Source organism: Ahaetulla prasina, chromosome 14, assembly GCF_028640845.1.
Source record: "Ahaetulla prasina isolate Xishuangbanna chromosome 14, ASM2864084v1, whole genome shotgun sequence".
NCBI classification, from domain to species: domain Eukaryota; kingdom Metazoa; phylum Chordata; class Lepidosauria; order Squamata; family Colubridae; genus Ahaetulla; species Ahaetulla prasina.
In genome coordinates this window covers 20031123-20050213 of record NC_080552.1, presented here as the reverse complement: position 1 = coordinate 20050213, position 19091 = coordinate 20031123, and the positions used below count along the sequence as shown (strand labels likewise).

General features: G+C 45.7%; 1 protein-coding gene across 2 annotated transcripts in view; it reads right to left on the bottom strand.

The window, feature by feature from the left end:
* The window catches only part of RNF216 (ring finger protein 216), an 89183-nt gene that overhangs the window by 50609 nt on the left and 19483 nt on the right, over positions 1 to 19091 (bottom strand). For both annotated transcript variants that reach the window (XR_009152125.1, XM_058157911.1), the window contains exons 8-13: positions 15972 to 16086; positions 13411 to 13550; positions 12629 to 12679; positions 9654 to 9791; positions 8496 to 8644; positions 7241 to 7319 (exon numbers count right to left, since the gene is read on the bottom strand). Coding sequence is in view for 1 of the 2 variants with exons in the window: in XM_058157911.1 (XP_058013894.1) it covers positions 7241 to 7319; positions 8496 to 8644; positions 9654 to 9791; positions 12629 to 12679; positions 13411 to 13550; positions 15972 to 16086 (672 nt within the window). In the remaining variant the exon portion in view is untranslated. The remainder of the gene's footprint in view (positions 1 to 7240; positions 7320 to 8495; positions 8645 to 9653; positions 9792 to 12628; positions 12680 to 13410; positions 13551 to 15971; positions 16087 to 19091) is intronic.

Below are 19091 nucleotides of genomic sequence, written 5' to 3'. Positions count from 1 at the left end.
GAATAGAATAGAATAGAGTCGAGTCGAGACTAATACAATATAGAATAGAATATATAGAATAGAATAAAATAGAATAGAACAGAATAGAACAGAATAGATAGAATAGACATTAATATAATGTAGAATAAAGACTAATACAATGTAGAATACCATATATAGAATAGAATAGAATAGAAAATAGAATAGAATGTAAAGGAATGGAATGGAATGGAATGGAATGGAATAGAATAGAATAGAATAGAATAGAATAACAGAGTTGGAAGGGGCCTTGGAGATCTTCTAGTCCAACCCCCTGCTTAGGCAGGAAACCCTACACCACTTCAGACAAATGGTTGCCCAACCTCTGCTTAAAAACTTCCAGTGTTGGAGCATTCACAACTTCTGGTGGCAAGTTGTTCCACTGATGAATTGTTCTAACTGTCAGGGAATTTCTCTTTAGTTCTAGGTTGAGATTATAGGTTGACGTACAACCATTCCTTTAGTGACCGTTCAAAGTCCCAACAGCACTGGGGGAAAAAAGTGACTTACGACCATTTCTCACCCTCATAGCTGTTGCAGCATCGCCATGGTCAGGTGGTCAAAATTCAGAAGGCTTGGCAACTGACTTGTACTAATGGTGGTTGCAGCCTCCCGGGGGGGTCGGCTGATCCCTCTTTTGCAACCTCCTGACCAGCAAAGTCGACGGGGAAAGCCAGATTCACTTAACAACCGTGTCACTTGGGCTTAACAATCGCAGTGGGCTCACTTAACGGCCGTGGCAAGAAAGGTCACGAAATGGGGCAAAACTTGCTTCACGGCTGCCTCACTTAGCAACCAAAACGTTGGAGTCGTACGTCGAAAGCTACCTACGTTGTCACGATTAACCAGGCGAGGTGAAAAGGAGTCGGGATAATAAATAAATAAACAGTTAAACGTCCTTCGCTGCTACCCAGCCTCACAAAAGGAAGATGGGCTAACTACTCTCTTTCATAGATGAATGATCACCATGGCAACCGTATCCTTCACCTTCTGGTCCTTCCCAGCTCAGTGGGAAACGCTGCTGCAGTGACTTGTGCTGAGACTGCAAAACAGAAACAGACTTTTCTGCCTATACGGGAAATTGCACCGAAACTGCCGTTGTCGGCAAGTTTACAGCTGTTGTCGAGAGAGACAACACCACACACCCATGGCCATCACAACTGATGGGCAAAAACTCAGTTAACCGATTTCTCGCTTCGCAACGTAAATTCTGGGCTCCACTGCGGTCGTACGTTGAGATCAGTGATGGTTATTCAGCCGGTTCTATCGGGTTCGGGCGAACCGGTAGCGGCGGCCGCTGCAGGTGGCTCCGCCCACCCTCCCAGATGTAATTACATCACATTTATCCACGTTTTTGACGCTCTGAGCACGCGCACTCACATTTGCAAACCAGTAGTGAAGGTAAGTAAATACCACCCCTGGTTTAGATCTACCATATATCAGAAATCAAGCTGGATTAACAAATAATAGGGCAGGTTCAACATGCATTCGCTCAGAAGGAAATCGTTCTTATTGAACTTTTTTATTTTATTTTATAACCCAAAATTGGAAAGACAGAGAGAGAGGAAAAAAATCTGAGATTCAATGCACAGTTTCCCCCCTCCATCCTTCCTTTCTTGTCTTAGAAGTGGCTTTCTGGCTGAAAGCATCTGCTTTCTTGGTGTAACTCCTAGGAACTTTAATTACATCCTGGTTGGAATAAAATACAGTTGGAGCCATTCAGGGTCGTAAACTAAGACCTGATTTTGTTTTGGAAGTCCTTGTTTAAGCTAGCCGCAGTTTGTTAGACGCCACAACAAGCCATGGGTCACTTATAATGAGGAATGGGTGCTAAACTGTGATTTATGTTGGATCCGAAGCAGAATTATTTCGGCCGGAATTGCTTGGTTCCCGGCTTTCAAAGCACTCAAAACCAGATTAAAATTAGAAATCCTTTTAAGGCTTTGGGGTATTTCAAAAGCAAACATTTATCGGTTCAATACAATGCTGCTTCCTGCACCATGTAGCTGGTCAGTGGTTTTCCGCTGCCATCAAAATCTGTAATAAAACAACCGGATCTTTTGCCCTAGACTTAAATCAAGAAGTGGGTTCAAATCCTGAAGCCAGCTCAATGCACTATGGGTTGGGTTTGTTTTTGTTTTTTTTGGATAAACAGTTTCTTTGTATTTAGAAAGAAGAACTCCTTAGAGCAGGGGTCTCCAACCTTGGTCCCTTTAAGACTTGTGGACTTCAACTCCCAGAATCCTTCAGCCAGCAAAGCTGAGGTCTAGAGGAGGGGTCTCCAACCTTGGTCCCTTTAAGACTTGTGGACTTCAACTCCCAGAGTCCCTCAGCCAGCAAAGCTGGCTGAGGAACTCTGGGAGTTGAAGTCCACAAGTCTTAAAGGGACCAAGGTTGGAGACCCCTGCCTTAGAGAAAGGGTGAAGTTACACCAGGGGTGAAATTCAGCAGGTTCTGGAAAACCGGTAGCGGAAATTTTGAGTAGTTCGGAGAATAGGTAGTAAAAAAAATGCTTTAAAAGGTTAAAAAAAAAAGGCTCTGATGATCACGCGCCACAGCTGATTGTCGGGTCTTTTTTTTTTTTTACATTTTTTACTACCAGTTCCGCGAACTGGTAGCATTTCACCCCGGGGCTGGCTCCAGAGCGGGGTGGGAATGGGGATTTTGCAGTATCCTTCTGGAGTGGAGTGGGAATGGGGATTTTGCAGTCTCTTTCCCCTGCCATGCCCACAGAACCGGTAGTAAAAAAAAAGTTGAATTCCACCACTGAGTTATGCCATTCGACAGATAACTGAACAAAAGGGCTTTAAAATGCTGGTATGGTTTATTTCGTGTTTTTTTTTTGGAAATAGGAGGCTGCGTAGAATTCATCCCCACTGTGGATTAACCAATGGTGCCATCTAGCGGCGTTCAGCTCTAAGTGGACTTTGTGCAATTTTTAATCAATGAGACAGTTCCATTAAATAAATATTTTTTTTAAAAAAAAGCTTTCATTGAGCAGATCCTTTTCCAGAGCTAAAAATAACTCCCATCCCTGGGCCAGACAGCAATCCACAGCTGGCTCAGGAATTCTAGGAGTTGAAGTCCACAGGCTGCTGTAGTTGCCCTCCTCTGCTTTAAGGCATGGGGAAATAGATGCACACTCTCTATAGGAAGGGTGGGTCTTGAAAATTAATAATAATAATATTTGTGAAAATATTTGCAGATCCCTCGCATCCTGGACATAAACTGTTTCAACTCCTACCCTCAAAACGACGCTATAGAGCACTGCACATCAGAACAACTAGACACAAGAACAGTTTTTTCCCGAAGGCCATCACTCTGCTAAACAAATAATTCCCTCAACACTGTCAGACTATTTACTGAATCTGCACTACTATTAATCGTTTCATAGCTCCCATCACCAATCTCTTTCCACTTATGACTGTATGACTATAACTTGTTGCTGGCAATCCTTATGATTTATATTGATATATTGATCATCAATTGTGTTGTAAATGTTGTACCTTGATGAACGTATCTTTTCTTTATGTACACTGACAGCATATGCACCAAGATAAATTCCTTGTGTGTCCAATCACACTTGGCCAATAAAATTCTATTCTATTCTATTCTATTCTATTCTATTCTATTCTATTCTATTCTATTCTATAATAATAACCTTTATTGTCACTGCACCATGAGATTGGTGGAGCTCCCTCAGCGCACTCCCCCCACAACACAATACAACTCACAGTGGAAACAGAAAATCCCTAACCCAATAAATCATATTAACAATCACCCAGTCCTATTACACCAGTGTGAACATGTTACACGTTGTGCCGGCCCTGCAGTCCATCATACTAGGTAGTTATGATGCTATTTCGCATTCAGGAGTCTGACAGCCCACAGATAAACTTGGCCACTTTTCAGACTTGTGGACTTCAACTCCCAGAATAGCTGACTGGGGAATTCTGGGAGTTGAAGTCCATGAAGTCTTCAAGTTGCCAGGTTTGGAGATCCCCCTAGCATGTTGACTGACAGCTGAACTGGAATATAATCTCAGAAGGTTTTCTGCCAAGCAATTTGATGAATAGAATAGAATAGAATTTTATTGGCCAAGTGTGATTGGACACACAAGGAATTTGTCTTGGTGCATATGCTCTCAGTGTACATAAAAGAAAAGATACGTTCATCAAGGTACAACACTTACAACACAATTGATGGTCAATATATCAATATAAATCATAAGGATTGCCAGCAACAAGTTATAGTCATATGGCCGTCAAAGGTGAAACCATCATACTTGGTTTAAATGAAAGTGATGTAAGGAGATGCAAGATCCCAAGGGAGAAAGGAGTATGGGAGCATGGTCAAAAAAAAGTAACAAGAATTGAAATACTAAAAAGAGCAAGAGATGATGGATAGATATAGAATACTTCTTAATATAGGATGATTGATTTAAGAGTTAGAAAATAGAAGAAGTTACAAATGGGGAAAACATTACTACGCATATCGCTATATAATATATTATAATTACCATGAAGACACAAATGATAGAAGCTGAAAGATTATTATTAGATACACTTGAACAGTATTATTACTGTTATTGTTGTCTCTAAAGTAAGTTGATCATTATTACTATTATTATTTTAACTACGATTATTAATCTCAGAAATATTATTAGTATTTTGTAAATCTAAAATAATTCAGACAATACACTGTTCAGCAAGCACCTACCTGTATTTAAAGAAAAAATATATATAAAGAAAAATTATATGTATATAAAAATGTGAAACCACCGCTTGGCCGGTTGTTTATTTTCAATTGGCAATATCAAAAGACAGAAACTCACCTTACAATTGGCGATATCAAAAGACACAAATCCACCTTGCATTTGGCAATATCAAAAGACACAAACCCACCTTCCATTTGGCGATACCAAAAGACACAAACCCACCTTCCATTTGGCGATACCAAAAGACACAAACCCACCTTGCATTTGGCGGTATCAAGACACAAACTCAACTTGCATTTTCAATTTGTATCAAAAGACACAAACCCATCTCCAGATATTCCTTTCTCTCATTTCATCAAAGTTGTGAGTCACACACCTTTGTTGCCAACTGCAAAGTTAGCCTAAATGGCCTGAGGGTTTAAGCTCCTTTCTGGAATCTCTAAACCATGTCTAAAATTATGGGTGAGACAAAACAGCCAGAATCTTTCCCTGGTTGTGGCTTTTCTAGGCCTGTGATGGCAAACCTCAGGCACGTGTGCCGGAAGTGGCACACCGAGCCATCTCTCTGGGCACGCCGGCAGTCGCCTGTTGCTCTTTTGGGTTCCGGCATACACATGCACAATGGCCAGCTGCTCTTCCTGCACACATGTGCGCCAGAAACCGAAAGACCAGGTGACCGACTGGCATGCGCACACTGGAAACCAGAAGCTCAGCTCAGCGCGCCGGGAAAATGCTCCAGAGGTAGGTTTCAGCAGGTTCCGACCACTTCTGTAGAACCAGTAGCAGAAACTTTGACTAGTTTGGAAAACCGGTAGTAAAAATTCTGACTGGCTCTACCCCCATCTATTCTCTGCCTCCCAAGTCCCAGCTGATCAGGAGGAAATGGGGATTTTGCAGTATCCTTCCCCTAGAGTGGGGTGGGAATGGAGATTTTACAGTATCCTTCCCCTGGAGTGTGGAGGGAATGGAGATCTTGCAGTAACTTTCCCCTAGAGCGGGGTGGGAATGGGGATTTTGCAGTATCCTTCCCCTAGAGTGGGGTGGGAATGGAGATTTTACAGTATCCTTCCCCTGGAGTGTGGAGGGAATGGAGATCTTGCAGTATCCTTCCTCCAGGAGTGGGGTGGGAATGGAGATTTTACAGTATCTTTTCCCCCAGGAGTGGGGTGGGAATGGAGATTATGCAGTAGCCTTCTTCTGGAGTGGGGTGGGAATGGAGATTATGCAGTAGCCTTCTTCTGGAGTGGGGTGGGAATGGAGATTTTACAGTAACTTTCCCCTAGAGCGGGGTGGGAATGGAGATTTTGCAGTATCCTTCCCCTAGAGTGGGGTGGGAATGGAGATTTTACAGTAACCTTCTTCTGGAGTGGGGTGGAATGGAGATTTTACAGTAACCTTCTTCTGGAGTGGGGTGGAATGGAGATTTTACAGTAACTTTCCCCTAGAGCGGGGTGGGAATGGAGATTTTGCAGTATCCTTCCCCTAGAGTGGGGTGGGAATGGAGATTTTACAGTAACCTTCCCCTGGAGTGTGGAGGAATGGAGATCTTGCAGTATCCTTCCTCCAGGAGTGTGGAGGGAATGGAGATTTTACAGTATCTTTTCCCCCAGGAGTGGGGTGGGAATGGAGATTGCAGCAGCCTTCTTCTGGAGTGGGGTGGAATGGAGATTGCAGTAGCCTTCTTCTGGAGTGGGGTGGGAATGGAGATTTTACAGTAACTTTCCCCTAGAGCGGGGTGGGAATGGAGATTTTGCAGTATCCTTCCCCTAGAGTGGGGTGGGAATGGAGATTTTACAGTAACCTTCCCCTGGAGTGTGGAGGGAATGGAGATCTTTCAGTATCCTTCCTCCAGGAGTGTGGAGGGAGTGGAGATTTTACAGTATCTTTTCCCCCAGGAGTGGGGTGGGAATGGAGATTATGCAGTAGCCTTCTTCTGGAGTGGGGTGGGAATGGAGATTATGCAGTAGCCTTCTTCTGGAGTGGGGTGGGAATGGAGATTTTACAGTAACTTTCCCCTAGAGCGGGGTGGGAATGGAGATTTTGCAGTATCCTTCCCCTAGAGTGGGGTGGGAATGGAGATTTTACAGTAACCTTCCCCTGGAGTGTGGAGGGAATGGAGATCTTTCAGTATCCTTCCTCCAGGAGTGTGGAGGGAATGGAGATTTTACAGTATCTTTTCCCCCAGGAGTGGGGTGGGAATGGAGATTATGCAGTATCCTTCCCCTGGAGTGGGGTGGGAATGGAGATTTTACAGTAACCTTCCCCTGGAGTGGGGTGGGAATGGAGATTTTACAGTAACCTTCCCCTGCCATGCCCAGCAAGCCACACCCACAGAACCGGTAGTAAAAAAATTTTGAAACCCACCACTGAACTGCTCTTCCGGTTTTTGGCGCTCCCCCACGTGCGCATGTGCGGTCCCAATTTGGCACTTGATGCCGAAAAGGTTCGCCAACACTGTGCTAGGCAAACAGTCGTTTTGGTTTTCCATAAACGGGCACAACCTACCTTCCTGCAGCATGGATTGGGACAGCTGAACCGCTTCACCTCCTTATCCAGCAGAGCTGGGAAATTGCAAAAGGGACATCTAGAAAGCCAAGGAAAAAAAACGAGTGAGGGGCTTTGAAGGGGAAGCTTGTCGAAAGCAAGGCCTGTGTTGTGTCTGCGCCCCCCGAGCCGGGCCCCCTGCCAGAAAGTGACTTGGAAAGTGAGGGGGAAGGGCCGTCAGGACTTACCTCGGGAGCACCGGCTTCCCTGGCTCAGCTCCAGGAGCCAGAGGCAGGCCAGGTGGAGGAGATAACGAGGCCTCCGTCCCCTGACTCTTTCCCCCCCAGGGCCACGCCTCCAGACCCGGCTGATGGCAATCAGGCCTGACTGGACCCTAGGTTTCATAGGCAGGAGAGGCGGGAACAACAGAAGCAGGGGTGGGGCAGGCCTAGGAAGTGCTGAGTCATGGAGCCACACCCCACAGGATATAAAAGCAGCAATGGCTGCTATGCCTCTTCGTAGCAGGCAAATCAACCGGCATCAAGGGAGATAACAGAGCCACTTGGCAGACGCTCGCTAGTTTGCTGCCAGAGCTGATAGTGCTGGCTAATTAAGTCATCGCTCGGACGGAGGCGAGGGGGACAGAACAGCGTGGAAAAGGCGAATGTGGACGTAACAGCCACCCCGACCTTCCTTCCCAGAGCAGGTAATCAATGACTTACAACTCAACTGCTCAAAACCAAGTTGTGTTAACTTGACCAGGAGGCATTAAAGCGGAGACTCCTCCCCTATTAAGTTTATGGCGCCTGAATCCAGATTAGGCTAGCGATTGGGAGTGATTGCAGCTGGCTTGAGAGGGAGACATCAGAGCAAAGATTTCTCTCTTTTTTAATTCATCGCGCCTGAAGCCGAATTCGGCTAGCGATTTGAAGAGCCTGCAGCTGGCTTGTGGAGTCAACCATTGGAGCGCGATTCTTCGACTCGCAAGTATACTTCCTATATTTCCGATGGTCTTAGGCGACCCCTGGCAAATCGTCATTCGACCCCCAACGGAGTCCCGACCCAGAGGTTGAGAACCGCTGCTCTACGCGGACCAAGCTCTTTTAAGAAGCCAGGATTTGACAGGTCTCCGACTTGCGAGGTGGGTTGGGGAGGCCCCACCAGCAGCCGCTGCCACGTGGAGCGCCTTGAAAAGGTGGGAGGATGCTCCTAAGAGCCACACACACACACACACACACAAACTCCTCACAATTCACAACAAGGCAGTGAGCTTTACCTGACGAGTTCATCCGCGCAAGCAGCCGCCACTTCCTCCTCGGCTTTCCTCTCGTAGTATTTACAAAGGATGTTTTCCGGAAGCACTTTCTCCAGTTCGGTGGTGGGGAACGAACAGGTGCAGCTCCCTTCCATGCAACTGAGCTCCGACTGCGTTCGGGGAAGAAGGAGGAGGAGGAGGAGGAGGAGGAGGAGGAAAGGAGGAGGACATGAAGGTTACAGGCCCGGAGTGAAAGTTGCGCATGTCAGGAGTTGTGGTGGCACAGTGGTCGGAATGCGGAATTGCAGGCAGACTCTGCCCACTGCCAGGAGTTCAATCCTGACTGTCTCAAGGTTGACTCAGCCTTCCACCCTTCCAAGGTGGGTAAAATGAGGAGTCAGATTGCATGGCCCAAGAGGCTGATTCTTTAAACTGCTTAGAGAGGGCTGGAAAGCACCGTGAAGCGGTATGTAAGTCTGCTATTGCTTAGGAAGGAAGGAAGGAAGGAAGGAAGGAAGGAAGGAAGGAAGGAAGGAAGGAAGGAAGGAAGGAAGGGCAAGAGAAAAGAGGAGGGAGGGAGGAAGGACAAGAGAAGAGGGGAGGGAGGGAGGGAGGAAGGAAGGAAGAAAGGACAAGGGAAAAGGTGAGGGAGGGAGGGAGGGAGGAAGGAAGGACAAGAGGGGAGGGAGGGAGGGAGGAAGGAAGGACAAGGGAAAAGGTGAGGGAGGGAGGAAAGAAGGACAAGGGAACAGGGGGAGGGAGGGAGGGAAGGAGGGAGGGAGGGAGGGAGGGAGGGAGGGAGGAAAGAAGGAAGGAAGGAAGGAGAAAAGAGGCAGGCAGGGAGGCATGTTTCATGACCCAAACTAGGTAACATGCTAGTAATCATCAGACTAGCACTGATGATGTTCCCTAGTTTGGGTCGTGAAATATCTGCAAGAAAGCCAACAAGCTCAGAGAGACCACCCAGGACTCAGTCCTTATCCTTCTCTCCTCCTCTCCACAAACCCCTCTCCCTTCTAGCACTGATGATACTCCCTAGGTTGGGTCGTGAAACATCTGCAAGAAAACCACCAGGCCCAGAGAGCACCAAAGAACCCACAGTCCTCCTCCTGATCTCCTTCCTCCCGCTCTCCACAAATCCCAGCTGCTTTGGGTGTGCCCTAAAGAGAGGGTCCTCACCTTCCCGGAGCCAAAGACGGCCTCCTGAGCGTATTTTATTAAGCATTCCTTGCAGAATAGGTGTCCGTCGGCGCACTGCGTCAGCTCTTCGAACGCAAATTCCCCGTAGCAGCAGCGGCATTCGATCAGCTGGCCATCCTGAAAAGCAGATCCCAAAGGTGAGTCTTTTTTTAAAATTATTATTAAAAAGTTTTACAAAAAATTTTTTCCTCCCCATATCCACCCCTCTCCCTCCCTTTCCCCCCCCCCCCAAGACTTCCCAGAACCGAATACAGGGTATAAAATTAACAATCATAAATTAAAATACAACATAAATCATAATCCATAGTCGCTCCTTTCTCTAAAACCTTAACTCCCCTTCCAGAAACAAAAAAGGTACATTCTTCTTAAAGTCCATTATATATATCAGTCCATTCCACTCCTAAAGTCTTCAGAATCTTCCGATTAAATTGGTATTTCCAGTTCTTCGATAAAGTACATAGTTTTTAGTCTATAGTTTTTCGATCAACGCCAAAACAACGTTCCATCTTCCAGTATTCATCAGGAATTTTTCTGAAATAAAGGGGAGTCCTTAGCAACCGCCTAGAAGTGGCTCCCTTCTCTTGGCACGAAGCTGCAACGCAGAGAAAGGGACACCTGTGCGGGCTCACCTCCGGCATTATCAAGCCCGACTGGCTTCAAATGCTCCTTTGACAACATGAAACAAATGTTTCATAGGCCCAGTTTTGAAGAACAGGAAGCATCTGATAAAACGTGGGTGGATTTTTGCGCTTAAGAGGTGAAACACGACCGAGTTAACCAACAAACCAACCTTGCTAACAAGTTGAACATCGGGAGCTATCTAACAAAATGAAATGTGGCTCAACAGGCCAATGCAGTCTGTTATTAACACAGCTGCCTGCAAGTACAATTACTGCAGGTTCGAGTCCCATCAGGCCCAAGGTTGACTCAGCCTTCCATCCTTTATAAGGTAGGTAAAATGAGGACCCAGATTGTTGGGGGGGGGGGCAATACAAGTTGACTTTGTATATAATATACAAATGGATGAAGACTATTGCCTTACACAATGTAAGCCGCCCTGAGTCTTCGGAGAAGGGCGGGATATAAATTCAAATTAAAAAAAAAAATGAAACGAAGGTTCTACATTTAGGCAAGAAATTTAATTAATTAATTAATTAATTAAATTTCTTAAACATTTAGGCTGTTCTCCAAAGCACCTGAGGGTAGAACAAGAAGCAATGGGTGGAAACTGATCAAGGAAAGAAGCAACTTAGAATTAAGGAGAAATTTCCTGACAGTTAGAACAATCAATAAGTGGAACAACTTGCCTGCAGAAGTTGTGAATGCTCCAACACTGGAAATTTTTAAGAAAATGTTGGATAACCATCTGACTGAGATGGTGTAGGGTTTCCTGCCTGGGCAGGGGGTTGGACTAGAAGGCCTCCAAGGTCCCTTCCAACTCTGTTGCTATATTATATTATATTAAAAACAAAATGCAACGGGTGCAGTTTATGTGGTGCCTTGCTCAATAATAGTAACTGTGAGAGGGATCTTGGACAACCATTTAGATATGAGCCAGCAGTGTGCAGCAGCTGCCAAAAAAGCCAACACAGTTCTAGGCTGCATAAACAGAGGGATGGAATCAAGATCAGGTGAAGTGTTAATACCACTTTATAATGCCTTGATAAGGCCACGCTTGGAATGCTGCATTCAGTTTTAGTCGCCACGATGTAAAAAAGATGTTGAGACTCTAGAATGAGTGCCGAGAAGAGCAACAGAGAGCTAAAACATATGAAGAACGGTTGCAGGAACTGGGTATGTCTAGCTTAATGAAAAGAAGGACTAGGGGAGACATGATAGCAGTCTTCCAATATCTCATTGGTTGCCCCAAACAAGAGGGAGTGAAGCTCTTCTCCAAAACACCTGAGGGCAGGACAAGAAGCAATGGGTGGAAACTAATCAAGGAAAGAAACAACTTAGAACTAAAGAGGAATTGCCTGACAGTGAGAACAATTAATCAGTGGAACGACTTGCCTGCAGAAGTTGTGAATGCTCCAACACTGGAAGTTTTTACTATGATGTTGGATAACCATTTGTCTGGAGTGGTGTAGGGTTTCCTACCTGGGCAGGGGGTTGGACTAGAAGAACTCCAAGGTCCCTTCCAACTCTGTTATTCTGTTCTGTTCTGTTCTATTCTATTCTAAGTTCTTGTTAGATTTGTGCGGAGAACAATAAGAGATGAAGTATTGAAGAGGAAGAGAGAGAGAGAGAGAGAACCACCACTGCAATACAGAGGAAAGGAAATTGTGGTGTTGAAACAGATCCTAGAGAGCTAAGGAAACAATATCAATTCTTCACCCACAAAACTAAATGAAAAGGGAATAAATTTTAGATGGCCGATCCCGGAGGGGATCTGAAATTGATTGGAATACTAGAAAATATAGATTGGATTCTACCCTTAAAGCATCAGATTTTTTACGAGAGGCATATGAGTATTTTTGAAGAGAAAACACAAGGTGACAAGAAAATAAAGAATTGAAAAGAAAACAGGGAGGGGAGAAAAACCACTGCTAACAAGTCCTAGTCCTTGACTTATGACCACAACTAGCAAGGGAAAATTTGTTGTTAAGTGGTGCACTTGTTAAGCGAAGCATCGCAGGACCGCCCCTGGTTTTAGGTCTCTTTCCCCTCCCAGCGGTCATTAAGTAAATCACTGCAGTTATTAAGCGAATTATGTGGTTGCAACGCAAAGCCGGGCTTTCCCCGTTAACTTTGCTTGCCTGTCGCAAAATTGGTGATCACGTGACCCTAGGAGGCTGCAGCCACCATAAAATCATGTTGATTGCCAAGCGCTCAAAATTGTGACCGTGTGGACTTTTGGGACGGTCGTGACTGCCATCACAGCTCGAGGCAGCCAGCGTTTTTCGATAAAGGGACGCAGTACGATTGGTCAGCGATGCCTTTTGGCTACTTACTTTTTGATACTGCTCCTCGTTCATCTGCAGGGCAAGGAGGAAGTCTGCATGCTGGCAAAGAGAGACAAGACACACTTAGCACCGGCAGTAGTGAAAAATAGAGCATCTATCTTTATTAGTGACTGGAAACCCCCTGTGCACTGTTTGTGTAAAAATAAACTTGTGATTTGCAATGGATGGCTGCGAAAGTTGGACCATAAGGAAGGCCGAGCGCCAAAGAACTGAGGCCTTTGAACTCTGGTGCTGGAGAAGACTCCTGCGAGTCCCTTGGACTGCAAGGCCATCCAACCGGTCAGTCCTAGAGGAGATCAACCCTGACTGCTCTTTAGAAGGCCAGATCCTGAAGAGGAAACTCAAATCCTTTGGCCACCTGATGAGAAGGAAGGACTCCCTGGAGAAGAGCCTAATGCTGGGAACGATGGAGGACAAAAGAAGAAGGGGACGGCAGAGAACGAGGTGGCTGGATGGAGTCACTGAAGCAGTCGGCGTGAGCTTAAATGGACTCCATTCCCCTCTCCCACCCAGGGCTTGTAACTACCTCTGCCATGTGTATAAAGAAGATATTTTCTGGAAGACTTGGAAACCATTCATGGACTATGCACTTGGAACATTGGACACTTCGGTACCTGTACCTCGAGAACGTGGATTTTGGCAATCATGAGGATATATCCGAAGACCCAAATCTTCCTCTTTTTTTTTTTATGTATAGCACAAGGGTGGAAAAATGTATTTTTTTTTTTTTTTGTAATGTTAAAATTTTTTTAAAATAAAATAGTAACTACCTCTGCCATTTCTTTGATCTTCTGTTCGTAAAACTCCCTCTCCAGCTGCACCGGGGGCAGGAGGGAGAGCTGGTCGTAACTCCTCCAGTGGCGCCTCTTGTTCTCCAAGAAAAACATGCGCTTCTCAATCTTGGTGTCACCTGAAGCATGGTTTGAAAGCCACGATGGGGTTGTTAAAAAAGAAGAAGAAAAAGGAAAAAAAAAGAAAATCAAATGCTTCTCTTTGTGAAGACAAAGACCTCTGCGGAGGAGGCTTCCTTAAAGACAAAACTTTGTAAAGGAATGTGTGAGAATGCAAGTCTAAACTCAAAAGAGCCCAGCGGCAGGAATTGCTGGGAGCGGGTTTTCTTTCTTAAAAGGAGAAATTATTAATCCATCAGGATTTGCGCCGATGAATTTTGCTTCTGGCTGCCCGGGTTGCTTGTTTGTGCAGCTTTTACTGTGGTAGAAAAATCCAAATGGCTATTAGGGCTGAAAGCTCAGGAGAAGGAATAGGATCAAACTGGGGGAAGGAGCATCCCATAGAGGCAGTCCTCGACTTATTGTTCTGATCTAAGGTAAAAGATAAAGGTTTCCTATGCACATATGTGCTAGTGGTTCCCGGCTCTAGGGGACGGTGCTCCTCTCCGTTTCAAAGCCGAAGAGCCAGCGCTGTCCGAAGACGTCTCTGTGGTCATGTGGCCGGCATGACTCAATGCCAAAGGCGCACGGAACACTGTTACTTTCCCACCAAAGGTGGTCCCTATTTTTCTACTTGCATTTTTTTACGTGTTTTCGAACTGCTAGGTTGGCAGAAGCTGGGATAAGTAACAAGAGCTCACCCCATTAGGCGGCACTAGGGACTTGAACCGCTGAACTGCCCACCTTTCGATTGACAAGCTCAGCATCTTAGCCACTGAGCCACCGGGTCTCTTGTTCTGACTTAGACTTCCTTAAAAAGCAGGAAGCAGGGTCTTGGTCTTGAGAAATAATAATAATAATAATAATAATAATAATAATAATAATAATAATAATAATAATAATAATAATAATAATATTTTAATTTGTATACCGCCCTTCTCCCGAAGGACTCAGGCCAAATAAAACAACAATCAAAACACATACAACTAAAAACAACAATAAAAAAACTTATTTAAATTTGGCCCAAGTTTTAAAATACATTCAAACCCAATTAAAACTAATTAGAATTAAAACCCATAAAATCATCTAAAAATTAAAATTAAAATTCAAGCCAGTCCTTTTATTTAAAAGAGTAAATAAAAGAAAAAACCCCTTTTATTTAAACGACTGTGAATTCCTTTCATTCACAGTCAGCAAGGCTTGGCAAACAGTCTTTCAGAGGAATATTTATCAACACAGACCTTATCTCGCTTGGAAGGCTGCCAGGTAACTAGTTTCCAAACGCAGTGAGGTCGTCCCAAAGGTGCTTTTTTCAGGAGGAAACTGGAGTTTTCTTGGTTTTTTCTTTGAAGACGTTTTGCTTCTCATCCGAAAATCTTCTTCAGCTCTTGATTTGGATGGTGGGGAATGGAAGGACTGAAACTCCTTGCAGACAGAGCTGGTCATTTGCATCCTTTTAGAGGGTCCTTGAGGCCACTTGGAGATTTATCTGCAGAAAGTTCCAAGAAGGCTCCACACGTATTTGCACCACAGTTGACTTGGACACAGATAAACCTCCAAGTAGCCTCAACGGCTCTCTAAAAAGGATGCAAATGACCAGCTGTCTGCAAGGAGTATAAATCCTTCCGTTCCCCACCATCCAGTCAGAGCTGAAGAAGCTCCTTGGATGAGGAGCGAAACGTCTTCGAAAGAAAAAAACCAGAAAGTCCCGTTGCCTCCCGAAAAAAGCACCTTTGGGACAACCAGGACCTCGGATGGCCGAGAATCTCTGCAGACTTTTAGCTGTACAATTTGGGACGAACACCCCTTTGAATGGTGTGGGAGTAGGAATGGATTTCCAGAGGAAAAAATTGGCAAGGCTACAGGAACCATTTGCACCACTCAGGTGGCTCTGAAGACACAGGTAAACCTCCAAGTGCTTCAATGACCCTCTAAAAAGGATGCAAACGACCAGCTCTGTCTGCAAGGAGGATAAATCCTTCCATTCCCCACCATCCAAGTCAGAGCCGAAGAAGCTTCTCAAATGGAGAAGAGAAACGTCTTCCAAGAAAAAAACAGAAAGTCCAGTTGTCTCTTGAAACGAAAAAAAAAAAAGCTCCTTTGGGGAAAAAACCATGACCTGGAGCAGGGGTCTTCAACCTTGGCAACTTTAAGCCTGGTGGACTTCAACTCCCAGAACCCCCCAGCCAGCAAAGCTGGCTGGGGAATTCTGGGAGTTGAAGTCCTCCAGGCTTAAAGTTGCCAAGGTTGGAGACCCCTGACCTGGAGGATTGAGAACCTCCAAAGACTTCCCACCTTAAGATCTACCCAGGACAGGCTTTCTCAAACATTCATGCTGGGAGACCCATCACTTCCGGATAAAATCGCCTCTTGTTTTTACATTCCGCCACCAACGGTTCGAGCCCACCTCTGCAGAGCACTCTCCACCGGAAGCCGCTTACCCTGCTCAAATTTGAAGTCTATGTACGAATACTGATTCATTTCTTTCCTCCTTTTTCGCTTCCCGCTGGTTTCGGGAGACAACTCCTGCCATTTTTTGATGGCATCGGAAAAGGCCTATAAAAGAGGAAGGGAGGGAGGGGAAAAAAAAAGCCGTCAGGCCAGATGTGAAGATGGAGCCACAGATGTCAATTAAAGCGTTGGCTGCTATCAGGAATGGGGAGGATCTAAGACCGTAATGCTACTCTCGAAGGCAGGGAGGCCTCGGGCAGTCTTCCCCAACCCCAAAAGAAACCGCCAGGTGCAGCTGCGCCTTTGAAAGGCTGTGTTCTGTCCCCCTCGCCTCAATCCGAGCGATGGCTTAGGCAACTATCAGCTTCTGGCTGCAAACTAGCGAGCGTCTGCCAAGTGTCTCTGTTATCTCGCTTGATGCCGATGAGTCAACCAGGAACAAACAGTACTTCAGCTCTAGTTAAGCAGTTGATTTGCTTGCCACGAAGTGGTATAGCAGCCCTTGCTGCTTTTATATCCTGTGGGGTGTGGCTCCTTGACTCAGCATTTCCTAGGCCTGCCCCACCCTTGCTTCTGTTGTTCCCACCTCTCCTGCCTACGAAACCTAGGGTCCAGCCAGGCCTGATTGCCATCAGCCGGGTCTGGAGGCGTGGCATTGTGGGGGGAAAGAGTCAGGGGATGGAGGCCTCGTTATCTCTTCCACCTGGCCTGCCTCTGGCTCCTGCAGCTGAGCCAGGGAAGCCGGTGCTCCTGAGGTAAGTCCTGACGACCCTTCCCCCTCACTTTCCAAGTCACTTTCTGGCAGGGGCCCCGGCTCGGGGGCGCAGACACAACAGGTTGTAAACCAAGTGTCACTTTTTATAGGAGCAGAACAAAATTATTATCCCTACAAGTGCAGAATAAGTCATCTGAAGGTGGAGCTTCTAGGGATGGCTAAATTAACGTCTTTGATCAAAAGGAGAGAAAAAAAACAGGAGCGCCATTTATATTTTACATGTACATTGATCTGCATTCGTTTACTTACTGGAAACCCCGGTTATAGATCTTTTGCATGAAATAGGCGGGGATATGGAGGGGGGGGGAATGCATTTATGAGTTGTCGCTTTGATGATTTAAAAACCAAAAAAACACCCTGGAAAATTTAAAGAAACGAGCTTTTTTTTTCTTCCTGCCACCACAGGAAAAGAGATAATTTTGTAACTGACTTTTTTATTTGCTGCAGAAACCTCTTCTCCGTTTTTATTCCCTCGGCCCTTTTTTCTCCCTTCTTTCTCCTTACTAGTTTGCGTTGGTTTTTGTATGCTTTGTTTTAATTAAAATGATCAGGTTTTTTGTTTTTTAAAAGAGAACCCATTCAGTTCTGTTTGATTAAATTGTCGACGGAAGCCAAGCCAGTACGTAACTTTGTCCAGGTCTCTCTCTCTCTCTCTCCTGCTCTTTCTGGAGGGAGAAGGCCAGCACCCCATTTTAGTGGAAAGGGCAGATCTTATATCATGGAAAAGTAGGGTACCCTCGTTCTTGAAGGCCCCACCGCTATTTTCCCCGAGCTACTTTCAATCCCTCTGCAAAGGACTCTCCTGCACTAAGCACAAAGACAATCCTGCACAAACCTGATATCAATCCAATCTTTATTACGGTCATAGGCCAGCGGATTGCAACCTGGCGCCGAGGAGCCTCTGCCAATTAGGTTGGCAGGTTATCTACATGAAAACCAGGCCTGGATGGTGGACACAACAGAATCTCGCTGTAGCCAAACACATCGCATTCGAATCAGGGAGGTGGCCGTGGCTTCTTGATCTGATCCCACTGGAATCAATCCAATGGGCTACCCTCGCCTAGGAATTCACTGCTCGCTTCAGGAGTTCGATTCTGAGCGGCTCCAGGTTGACTCAGCCTTCCATCCTTCCGAGGTGGGTAAAATGAGGACCCAGATTGTTGGGGGGGCAAGAGGCTGACTCTGTCAACCGCTTAGAGTGGGCTATAAAAGCACTGTGAAGCAGCATATGCTACTGCTAAGGAAGGAAGGAAGGAGGGAGGGAGGGAGGGAGGGTGGAAGGAAGCCATAGTGGTGCAATTGTTACAATGCAATATTGTAGGCTAACTCTGCCTACAGCTGGGGGTTCGATTCTCACTGGCTCAAGGTTGACTTAGCCTTCTATCCTTCAGAGGTGGGTAAAATGAGGACCCAGATTGTTGGGGGCAAGAGGCTGACTCTGTAAACCGCTTAAAGAGGGCTGTAAAAGCCCTGTGAAGTGGTATATAAGTCTTAAGTGCTATTGCTTGTGAAGGGAGGGAGGGAGGAAAGGGGAAGGAAGGAAGGAAGGAAGGAAGGAAGGAAGGAAGGAAGGAAGGAAGGAAGGAAGGAAGGAAGGAAGGAAGGAAAGAAGGAAGGCAGGCATTGTAGTACAGTTGTTACGATGCAGTATTGCAGGCTAATTCTCCCACTGCCAGGAGTTTGATCCTGACCGGGTCAAGGTTGACTCAACCTTCTATCCTTCCGAGGTCACTAAAATGAGGACCCAGATTGTTGGGGGCAAGAGGCTGACTTTGGAAACAGCTCAGAGTGTGCTGTAAAGCATTATGAAGTGGTATATAAGTCTGCTGTTGCTTGTGGAGGGAGGGGGGGGGAGGGAGCCCTAGTGGTGCACTTGTTACAGTGCAATGTTTCAGGCTAATTCTGCTGACCGCCAAGAGTTCGATCCTGACCGGCTCCAGGTTGACTCAGCCTTCCATCCTTCTGAGGTGGGTAAAATGAGGACCCAGATTTGTTGGGGGCAAAAGGCTGACTCTGTAAACCACTTAGAGTATGTTGTCAAGCGGTATCTAACTCTAAGTGCTGTTGCTAGTAGCGTTACCTGCTTTGGGATCTTACCTGGAACTCACTTTGAGGCTCTGAGGTTTGGGGAGAACTGACTGAGGTCATAAGATAGAATAAAGCAAAGGAAAACTCGAGGTAAATGTAGGTGAAAACATTCTTTTGACAACGGTGTTTGGTCAGTCGGGAATTGAGCGTTTAGTATCCCCCCCAAGCAAAAGCCTCTGATACACAGAGCGCTAAGTAATGCAGAAATAGATTAATATTAATAGAGTCTGTTAACGTTATGGGCTCT